The sequence below is a fragment of the Rhinolophus sinicus genome, linkage group LG03 (genome assembly GCF_036562045.2).
Source record: "Rhinolophus sinicus isolate RSC01 linkage group LG03, ASM3656204v1, whole genome shotgun sequence".
NCBI classification, from domain to species: domain Eukaryota; kingdom Metazoa; phylum Chordata; class Mammalia; order Chiroptera; family Rhinolophidae; genus Rhinolophus; species Rhinolophus sinicus.
In genome coordinates, this window is record NC_133753.1 from 71,614,279 (window position 1) to 71,625,659 (window position 11,381).

Genomic DNA, 11,381 nt, shown 5'->3' on the forward strand with positions numbered 1-11,381 from the left:
CCCCCCTCTGTCTGCCCCCACCCTGGACTTTTGTGTATCTGGTGGGCATGGAAGTGACAAAAACCCTGGGAAAAAAAGCCAATGGCTTATTTGGGACCCACAGCACAGTTAGATTCCTTATTAGTAAAACATTGTTCAGCATCCTCTTCTTTCTTTTGTTTCCATGTCTTCCACACTAAGAAACTTTTCACAGCTGGAAAACCTCAGCCCAAGGCTGAGCTGGATTCTCATAGACAGTCAACTGTCACTAGGAAGAAGTAGCTGCAACTGCAGGATGAAGGAAAAGCGCTCATGTAGCAAGACCCCTGACTATTACTATTTCTTTTTCTTTTTTTACTTTTTTTTTTTATAGTCAGATCATTATTTAACATTTTCATCTGCCAACTTAGTGTTTTCCACCAACTCGGGGAGCAGAAACCTTCACAGGCTTCACAATCTTTTGTTTAGGTGCTGCCTTTGTGGGAGCCTTAGCAGCAGCCATTGCTGTCTTTTTAGATGCTTGCTTAGCCTTTTTTGTTTCCTTGGCAGCCCTGAGAGCTTGGTCACGTTGACCCTTCCTAACTTCAGTTTTCTGATTCCTCTTGGCCATTATATCAGCCAGAGACGCACCAGTGATGGTCCTCTGGAATTTGACCGCTGGGCAGGTTCTTTTCTTTTGAATTTCTTCCAACTGTCCTTTTTTGTGCTTTCTTCTGTAGAGGACTGTCCAGTTTATCTGTCGAGGATTCCTCTTGGAAAGGAATGACGACTCGCATTTTGCATTAAGAAATTGGAAAACCTTCCCATCGGTCCTGGCGTAGCGCCTCCCGTGTCAGGGGTTAATCTTGTACCCACTGAAACTGCACAGCTTGACCTTCATGGCTGCGGCTGCCAGAAAACTACTAATTCTTTTAAACCAGTGTTTCTCAACCAGGTCACCAGATCCAACCTTTTACAGCAAACATGTTATATGTCTCCTTTACTACCCTGAGTGTAATTCATAGATAAAATAACACAGTTACACACACAAACCCAGGCAATCCATTTTCAGAGACTGAACACACAAAATCATTGCTCCAACAATTCTCTCCTGCATTATCAGTTTTTCATTTCTATTTGATCTTTATTATCAATAAACAAGCTGTTATTTTTCTCATCTTGAAAAAATAAAACAAAACGAAAAATCAACCTTCTCTTGCACTCACTCTCATTCCATCTCATGACTTTAGATACTTCACCATATGGTGATGCGTCCAAATTTGTACCTCGAGTTCATAATCTTCTGGACTCCAGACTCCTACATTCATTCTGTTCAACTGCCATTTGACATTTCAATTTGTGGTTTTAGTAGGCATGTTGAACTTAACATCAACACAGGGTTGAGTGGCGTGGGAGAAAACTGAAAGGAACTACACCAAAATGTAAATAATAGTCTTGATGAGGGTCTTGTGTGTGTTTATCTATAGCATTATGTAAAACTTCTATAAAGAGCATTAACACTTTAAAAACTTTTTTTTTATTTTGAAATAATTATTGATTCAGAGAAAATTGCACAGCCAGAGGAATGAGTCGCAAGAGACCAAAATTGGTCTATTAGAATTTATTTGGCGTGTTTGAGCCGCGGGAGGTCACGCTAGAAAAGACCATAACCTCCCGGAGCAAAAACGGGTATGGAGTTTTATAGGAGAGGGTAAAAGAGGTTGTTCCCCCTTCAATGCTTCAGGGGGTTTTCATTGCATTGTCTCTAGCAAACCAAGGGTTTTGGGGCATGACCAAGCCCTCGGGCTCCACACCCTGGCCCCCAGGCCTCCATCCCAGGCCTGCTCTGATCACAAGCCCCTAGGAGACAAACAAAGTACAAAGCAAGACAGGATAAGATGGTTTCTACATTCCATGTGGCTTCTCCAGTCCTAAGACAAAAACAAGCTGCCAGGTACAAAGTACAAAGCAAGACAAGATGGCTTTTAAGATAAGAAGATTCCTGTTCCTGGCTTAAATCTGCCTAACAGACCTATGTATCCTTCACCCAGTTTCCCCTAGTGATTACATCTTACCTAACCATAATAAGAGCAGGAAATTGGCATTAGCATAATGTGTGTATTTGTGTGTGTGTGTGTACGTGTGTATGTAGTTCTGTCATTTCATTTCATGTGTAGATTCACGTAACCACCACTGCAATCAAGATACAAAATTATTTCATCACCACAAAGATCTCTCTGTGGTGCCGCTTTATAGTCACCCCTGTATCTCTATCTCCACCATCCTAACCCCTGGACCACTACTATGTTCTCCATATCACATAAATGAAATCATACAGTACGTGACCATTTGATATTATTATATTTTTCATTTAGCATAATGCCCTTGAGATCCATCCAGGCTGTTGTATGAGTAGCTCATCCCTCTTTATTGCTGAATGTGATATTCCATGCTATACGTGTACCACGCTTTGTGAAGCCCTTCACCTATTGAAGGAGATTTGGGCTGTTGCAAGTTTTTGACTAATCTGTATAAAACTGCTGTTAACATCCATGTACAGGTTTTTGTGTGGACATGTTTTTGTTTCTTTGTTTCTCTGAGCTAAACGCCCAGGAGTGTGATTGCTGGGTTATGTAAGTGTATATTTAGTATTTTAAGAGTCTGCCAAATTATTTCCCAGGATGACTGTACCATTTTAAATTCCCACCAGTAACGTATGAAAGATCCAGTTTCTCTGCATCCTTATCAGTGTTTGATATTGTCACTTTTTTTTTTTTTTTTATGTTAGCCATTCTAATGAATGTTTAGTGACATCTCCTTACTGCAGAACTCTGGAGTTCTTCCTCTTCAGTCTGGTCTCCTCTTGCACTCTGCCCTGTAAACTCTAGCTGTGTCGGCCTCCTTGGAATCTCAATCTAAGAGCTTTTTTAAAGCAAATTCCAGTCACTGTTATTCCATCTCAAGGACAAGTGGAAGTTCGTATTTTAGATTAATTTACACTGAGAATTAGTGCTTATGCTTAGAACCTAAGTCTTAGATGGATTCATTTGTCAATTTTCTAATCAGAGTATCTGTTCTATCTCTATATCTATCTATCTATCTATCTATCTATCTATCTATCTATCTATCTATCTCTATATCTATCTATCTAATCTATCATCATACATTTTGTTTAACTAAAACTCAGGAGTTCTATCAGAGCTGCCATTATTTATCTACAGCATCTGAGACATTAACTTCTTTGAGTCACTTTCTGTATTTATAAAATGAGCGTTGGTCAATAGGAGAGTTAATTCCTACTGTGAGATTCTAGGATATTGAATTCTTCTAGAAGCAGTGAGCAATGTCAGTAGTTGTGGTCCTTGGCATGTTATTTCTAAATAGGAAAATGGCATTGCTAGAATAATGAGCATGTGTTGGTAATTGTTATGTACCAGCAATAACAATAACCACAATAGCTAATACATTTATCTTTTTACATGTAGTGTCTTCTATACTATTCACAACATCCCTATGAGATAAGAGCTACAATTATTCAAATTTAGAAGATGAGAAAATTGTAACCTAGAAGAGGAAAAAACAAAAATAAAAACCTGTTCAATCTAAAGGTTATACTGAGACCACACACCTAGGTCCTTTCTTCATATTTAATCAAGAGTTAATTTCAAATCATTTCTAATAGTAACACCCCAAGTATAAAGAAGCAGGTGATGTGTGTAGTTGAATATATCATCCCTGTTGACTCTAAGCAGCTACTAGGTTCAGCAGAGGATTCTTTATTCCCTCTTCCTGTTGCAAATAGACCTCACAACAGTGAGTGGGTAAAATGGACACCAAAGAGGGATAGCACAAGCATATTTTGAGGGCAAAATGCAATCGATGCCTAGAGTGAAGCAAGCGCTCAATATTGATTAGTTGTTGTTATTATTATTGTAAACTATCAACATCAGCACTGCAAAATTTCAGCCTGCTAGACTTTGCAGATCACGGAAGTGGCTCCCAGACCACCGTTTGAAAACTTCTGCCTAAATTACAAAATAAAATATCTTCTTATAAAGGGCTTGCTTATGTTTAGAGAGGGTTTTACAGTGCTTCTTTAATGATTTCCAGAGTATTTTTAAAAATATTATATCATGATGGCACTTTTAGCTAAAGAAGTGACTAGAGTCAACATTGTAACCCTTCCAGTTTTACTCTCCCAGGCTATAAGGACTGATAAAGATGCTGCTGCTTTGGATATTTCTCTTATCTAGAGGTAAATTATCAGGTTTGCAAAATCTGGGTGTTTTGTTCTTTTTTAAACCAGATATATTTTTAAAAGATCATGCCTATGATAAGTAAATTATATAGTCATGGAACATCAAAATAAAGTTGATGAATAAAAAGGCACACTGCAGAAGTTCAAGAGTAGAAAGAATAGAAGTCCTTTTTCGATTCATTTTGTTTCTAACATAGTAGGAAAGGAAAAGAGATGTATTAAAATTACTTTTCAGGTGAAGGTTTCTGTCAGTGGGAGCAGTTACGTTGGCTTCTTTTAACTTGGTCCAAAGCAGTCTTTTCTTTCATTTGCCTCTGAGGATGTATTTAGTCTTCCACTGTGTAGAGATGATACATCAGGGCTACGACCAGTGCTGTGTGGCTGGGATCACCCAATTGGTCCACCAGCTGGAATTAGAGTCAACAGTAGTAATAAGAATTTCTGAAGGCTTGGTTATCTTTGATCAAGCATCTGGATGAAGCTCCCCAATGATTTATGTTTTGGACAATTCTCTAGCATCTTAGAGTACCCAACATCCTCAAAGTTTTCAGTAGTATCACCTCCAGCTTGTTCCCTTAAGACTTCTTACCCACCAGTATGCTCCTCCAAAAATTTGGTCAAATTGTACATCTTGTGGTGCAGCACCAACCAGGTGCTTGGCTGTGGTTGTGCTTCTGGACCTCTTTCAGGGTGAAGTACTTAATGTCCTTGTCCCACTGCTCAGCCGTGTTGGAACACGGACAGCCTCAGGCCCTGCAGACACCAGCAGATCTGGGTGGAGCAGAGCGAGCAGTCTCAACAAGCCAGGCCAGGGACATTCCCTGCATCTGGCCCCACGCCTGGGGTTGGACGGCCAGCACCACAGAGGGTAAATCTGAGTATTCTTAAGGGAATGCGGTTATTGGCTGAGGGTTGGAAAGAGGGAGTGGAGGGTGGAAAGTTGGAATGGGCTTCATAGGAAAGATGTGAAAATTCATGACTGACTCAAATATTCCAAATCTTCAAGTGAAGTCATAATACCATTCTAAAATGTGAAAAACAATATAACCATGTTGGAGAGATGACCCAAATAAAGGCCAAAGATCTTGACATTCCTAAAACGACAGGAAAGGCTTAAGGGAAGTACATATGGAAAATATAAGGAAATGACTTGGTTTGAAATTCATGGTCAAGAGCAGGCTGCTATGAACTACAGGAGAGTGGGTGTAATTCAAGGGTAGAACAAATTACTGACCGAATCAAACTGCAGTTTCCCAGGCTGAGACATTTCCTGTCTTGGGTGTCTGGGTCTGTCTCAATGCCCAAATAGCCTTACTTCAAAGTATCTGTGGGAGCAGAAAGAAGAATTGGCTCAGTGTGTTTATTCAGTGCTGGGTTGGGGAGTGGGAGGAGGGTGGGCTGAGGGAAAAATCTGAGTTTAAGAGCACATGGACCACAAGGAGATAACCATTTTTCTGAAGACTAGCATCTAAGGCACTTCTCAGAGGGAAGAAAATCCTGGGAGGGAAGAACTTGTTAAACAAGAGGAAACAAGAATCTTTGAAGCTACTTAGGTGTATAGGTAAGTCACAGTAGTGTTGGGTGCCCCCAGGGAACAACATGAGTGATTCTCTCTTTTAAAATTTTTAAAAAATTTTTGAAGTATTTTCAGCTTTAAAGAAAAGTTACAATAATAGCACAAGAAACTCCTGAATACCCTTTATCCAGATATATTATTTAAAAAAACAAAAAATGTTTTCACACTTTTAAAAATCATTTTCTTTCTTTCTCTCTAAACACACATATACCTACATACATATAATCTATATTTTGAACTGTTTGAGGTTTGAGAATAGTTTGCATACTCCATGACCCTTTGCTCCTTAGTATTTCAGTGTTCATTTTCTAAGAACAAAGATAGTCTCTTAAATAATCATAGTACAATTTTCAAATTCATTATATCAAATATTGATATAATACTCATACCCACTCAACAAACTATAGCATTTTTTAAATTTATTTTCTAGTAGGGTAGTTCTCTTTTTGATGGGGGCTGAGACTGACCTAGCAGGACAAAAATGTGTGCCTCTTCTCTCAGCTCTCATTAGTGTCTTTTTTAGTTTAGGAACCCCAACAAGTGAGTCGCTTGGTTTTCTTTTGTTTCATTTTCATTCCATTTTCCCCTAAGTGTACAAAAGGAATCAGCAGGAGATACTCAAGTGCTAAGAGACCTTCAGTAAATAGAAGAGATCTGGCATGACAAGGTGTAGTTTTAGCAAGGTCCTGAGATGTGAAATTGGACACACACACACACACACACACACACACACACACTTCCCTGCCTCACCTCACTTTAGGACCGAGAACGGACTATTGTCCTTTTTCTATTCCTTTTGATCTTTTTTGGGGAGGGTGGTTAGCAAGGAAAGTAATAAATATTTGAATGAGCAAAATAAATTTGGGATAAAAATAGAGATGGTCTCCTATAGTAATTCTAGTCCTTTACTGAGAATAAAGCTTTCTACAAGAATTTCTCTCAAGGAAATTTTGACACTATACTTGTTTATCTTCTCAATTGTTCTTTTGTGTTACTTGGAACTAACTTCTGTTTAAGAGTCAGTTGAGGTCAAGTTTCAAAACTGCTTTCCCTGGTTTTTCCGGTTCTGCAGGATCCACACATTATTACCCAGACTCAGGGAAGGACAGAGGGGTGGGCAAGGACAGAGGGACAGGAGAAATGGGAAAAGAATGAGAAAGGATCTCTGCCTTCAGGGGAATAGGGTAATATGGAGAAGGGAGAGGAGACCCCAGAAATTATGCTGACAGGGTGTAAGGAGTCTAGAGTCTCCAAGTTTCATCTCAAATCAGTCCTTCCTTTTCCCTCCTCCCCTCCAGGCAAAATGAAGCTGACGCTGGTGCAGATCTTTTTCATGATGTTGCTGCTGTTGCTGGGCCTGGGGATGGGCCTGGGGTTGGGGCTTCAGATGGCCGCAGCAGTCCTGGAGGACAGTGATCAGTCACTGAATGAGTTTTGGTCCAGTGACTCACAGGACAAGGCTGAGGCCACTAAGGAGGGAGAGGGCATCCGAACAACAGAAACCCTGCTGCTTAGCAACAAAGGAGTGGTGCAACCCGGCTGGCCAGAAGAGACCATCCTCAATGAAGATGAAGTTGGAGGAAACAAGATGCTCAGATCTGAGGCTCTATTTCAGAGCAACAAAGACTATCCCAGGCTGGACCTGATGGCCCGGGAATGCAATGCCTTGATGGCACACAAGATGAAGGAGCACAACCACACATGCATAACCCAGTACACATTCATCCACGAGGAGCCAGATGCAGTCAAAGCTGTCTGTAAAAGTCCTGTTGTTGCCTGTGAGCTCAAGGGAGGCAAATGTCACAAAAGCTCCCGACCTTTTGATTTGACAGTCTGCAAGTTATCCAAACCAGGCCAAGTCACTCCTCACTGCCATTACGTAACTTTCATTTTTGAAAAGTTCGTTATTATATCCTGTAATGACATGAAAGTCCAGGAAACGTCTGGATAATGAAGCAACTTATCCTCTTAACCTTCTCTTCTACCTTTCGTTCCACTTCCTCTTTCTCATGCTGTTTTCCTCCTCTTAGGTATTCTGCAAAAAAGGTTCTGGGGACACAAGCTGGTTTATTCTTTATCATTCTCCCCTGAAAATTTAATTCTCCTTTGCCTGAGGGTTCACCTAACTTGCATGTTGCTCCTGAGATCAGAGGTGGCAGAATAGGTTAATGATATCTAGATTCTCTAGGTTCTTCCTTTCTGGACCCTATCTCCTGCCCTTTGAAGAGATAAATGAAGAATGGCTCTCCTGTGGTCTTGGTCATCAGTTTGTTCCCTGGTCTTTGGGTGTAGACTACAAGAGTTTAATGGTTCTTTTACCCATATCCTTCCCTGCTACCCACCATGAGACACTAGGGAAATTACCTAAGCCTCCTGGACTTTGCACACAGCGCTTCTCCACTGCAGATGCAAATTAAAGTGATTGCATCTGTGACTGCATCTGCAGAACGGGTTTCTTGAGTCTGAAAAAATATAGGGCCTAGATTTAGGGGTCAGCTGGTAAGGTTCTCTGGTGGTACAGACCAAGATACAACTTGTGTTGGGGCAAGGACAACCCTCTTTTTCTTGATCCTTCTGTCCTCTTTTCTCTTTCATCTCATCTTTTACTACCTGCTCTTCACTTTGCTTCTTTTCTCCCTCTCTTTCCTTTGCTTTTTTCCTTTGCTTCTTCCCCCACCCCCCGCCCCGCCCCTTCTTTTCCTCTTCTTTTGGGCCCTTCCTTTTCTTTCTCCAAATCCTTTTAGAAACTTATTCAGCCAACACTAATCACTTATGCAATGCCAGGTAAGAAGATGTTGGTCCTATAGTCAGAGTCTGGCATAGAGGATTGGAGGGAAGGTGAATGAATCAAGAGAGTGATGAGGAGAGAGAGGAAGAGGGAGTACCATTTTCCCAAATTTGGTCCAGACAGAATAGTGCTCACATTAGGTGCTCAATAGATGTAGAATGAATGGGATCAAACAAACTCATTCTCACTTAGCACCTCTTCCCCTTTTTTGCTCTGAAGGACAAGAAAGTTGATGAAAGAATAATTTCAGCAGGGAGGTTTTGCATCTACTCAAGGAGAAGAAAGCTTGGGGTTGAATAAATAGAGGACATAAGTGGCTGCCCTCAGCCTATTTCCTCTGAATTCAAATCAATCAAGAAATAGACATGTGTGGGTGCAGGAGGAAATCCGAGAAAATGGTCATAAGGATTTGCTGTGTGACTTGGTTTTTAAATCCTCCCCCTAAGGTTTTTCTCTGCTTCACTCTCCTGGAGTCAGGGGCATACATCAATGGGAGACTGGAGGGAAGCAAATGTTTAGCTTACTCTGACCTGGCTTTTACTTTCCTGTTTTTTCCTCCCTTATTCCCCATGTTCCCTTATCCTTCCTGTTATTGCAGGCAGGCAACTACTTAAACGTGTTGACTCTAGTAGGCTCTCAGACTCCTCTGATTTAACATTTACCTTTATGCCTCTGATGCCCCTCCCCTGGCAATGACCTCTTAGGAACAGTGCTGTTTGGCAGGAAGTGTGTCTGAATCTGTGGGACACTCTGAAATTTAGAGGTTGATGGAGGAGTGGCAGCAGGTGAGGACCAGGCCAAGGGTCGTGTCCTTCCTGACAGGGAATCCCTTTCCGGGGGGACAGACAGAAGATTATCAAAGGCAAGAGAGAAAATGAGAAGTGAGGTGGGAGGAGAGGAAAGAAAAGTAGATGTCAGAGAAAATCAGCCATGTTAGGAATTTGTCCAGTAAGTAAACAAAACGCATTGAGGATTGGGAATGGAATGTGAAAGCGTTCCAAGTCTGACTTCTTAACCAAAAGCCAAAGGATCCATTGTATGAGGAGGACTATTAAGAGACTTAGCAAGAAGAGAATTAGCAAGGATTTGAAGCCTGTATTCTCTCGTCTGCAGATGAGTCAACACCCTCTTATACTTTCCCACCAGTTTCTCTCCTTAAAGGTTCCCACACTGTCCTCCTAGCTCCTCCTTGTAGTCTTCACCCTGGACAAATCTCAGTGATCAGGCTTTTATTAGACTGTGGAGACTATCTCAGGAAAGCAACTTCATATGTTCTGAGGGTCCTTAGTGGCTTAAGCAGGAAAACACAACACGGTGCATGGTGACAAGAGGTGGACACTTTACTCAGTAGGGACAGACAAGTAACTCATTATAGCCCAAATGCTGCCTCACTCTCAAAACTTTCACCAGCTCCTTCAGCTCTCAAGTAGCTCCTTCTTTGTATGTCCAGTGTATATGCTGTAAGCCACACAACAGGTCCTCAGCCCCTTACCCACTGTTCCTCAATCCCCAAAGCTCTAAAAACTTTTCTTTCAAAGGCTCCAAAATTCATTTATGATTAGGATGCAAAATCTGACTGAATTGATGGTGCAAGGCTATTTATTATCTTTACTCATGCTATATGACCATTACACATTTCACTGAGGAAACATCAGTGTGTTTGATTATGAATATTGCCTCAGATAGACTCTTCTAGGAGTGTTTAAGTAATATACGACACATACACACACTCACTCCCATAATATTGCTTCTTAAAATCTGAAAAACTCTAAGCTTCAAAATGCATTGGCCCCCAAATTTTCAGGTAAGGGATCATGGACCTGTATATACTATTTAATTAGTCCTTAATTAATTTGCATATACAATATATGACCCTAGTTAGGCTATAAGCATTTTTGTGGAAGCAACTCTAAGTTTCTTCTATATTCTTCAATACATTTATTGATCGATGATTACCTGCTTATTGATTCTGGTACCTCCTCAGAAGTTATAAAAATTGTATGAAACAGAGTCATTTGAGAGCAGTAAGTTGGCTGACTCCTGTGAAATACTGCACAGTCGAATAAAAAGAGCTGAGTAGCCTAATCCGTCTTTCAAAGCACTCAACATGAATTCTTTTCTTTTCAAGACAAGCAGGAAGGAAACTCTCATTGTATGCTGGGCAATCTACTAAGTGCTATCACATATTTTGTTTTATGTAATGCCTGGAAGGAAGCGATATTATAGTAGCTGCATTTTACAGATGTTAAGTAACAGGCTCAGAGGGGCCAAGTTTACCTTGACCAAGATCACCCAACTCATAAATAGCTGATCTGTAATTCAAACTGAGGATCCCTGACCTTCCCTCCATTTGCTGTTTGCCAATTTAAGGCACCATTCAGTTTGCTCACTCACACCCCAAAGGGTGTGATTCAACTCTAAGTAGAGTTTTGGATCTGGAATTTTTGCCTTGGTGTCAGTCAAAAAACATGTATTGTGCGAAGCTCATATGTATCAGGTACTATAGGAAAATGAGCAAGAGCCAGAATGGGTGCAGGAGAGAAAATCTCTAGGTCTGAGTCCTTCTCTCAGGATATGAACACAGGGCAGAGTATGACGCTAGAGGCCTAACATTCTGGATGATTATGGACACTCCCTGACAGGATATTAAAAAAAAAATAAAAATCATAGTATATGTGTAAGAAAGTTCAACAAAGTTTGGATTTTTACCAGGATGACTACTTTAATCCTTTTTAAAAATATGGAACAATTTTATTTTCCCAAAATCAATCTTTTTGGCTGTTGCTTTGCGAGCATTGGGT

At 40.6% G+C, this 11,381-nt stretch overlaps 1 protein-coding gene and 2 pseudogenes across 1 annotated transcript; 1 reads left to right on the top strand and 2 right to left on the bottom strand.

Moving 5' to 3' along the window:
* Positions 1-343: 343 nt before the first annotated feature.
* On the bottom strand, positions 344-859 carry LOC109438540 (large ribosomal subunit protein eL24; annotated as a pseudogene).
* A 3,683-nt stretch (positions 860-4,542) lies between these two features.
* LOC109438534 (cytochrome b5) lies at positions 4,543-5,483 on the bottom strand (annotated as a pseudogene).
* RNASE10 (ribonuclease A family member 10 (inactive)) lies at positions 4,564-10,862 on the top strand. The gene is made up of 3 exons (XM_074327957.1): positions 4,564-5,084; positions 5,677-5,777; positions 7,091-10,862. The coding sequence occupies exon 3, from the start codon at positions 7,096-7,098 to the stop codon at positions 7,741-7,743; it is 648 nt and encodes a 215-aa protein (XP_074184058.1). The 5' UTR covers positions 4,564-5,084; positions 5,677-5,777; positions 7,091-7,095; the 3' UTR covers positions 7,744-10,862.
* The last annotated feature ends 519 nt before the right edge of the window (positions 10,863-11,381 follow it).

Excerpts from the sequence above, each read along its gene's own strand:
- RNASE10 (XM_074327957.1), top strand. The coding sequence starts at position 7,096 with ATGAAGCTGACGCTGGTGCAGATCTTTTTCATGATGTTGCTGCTGTTG.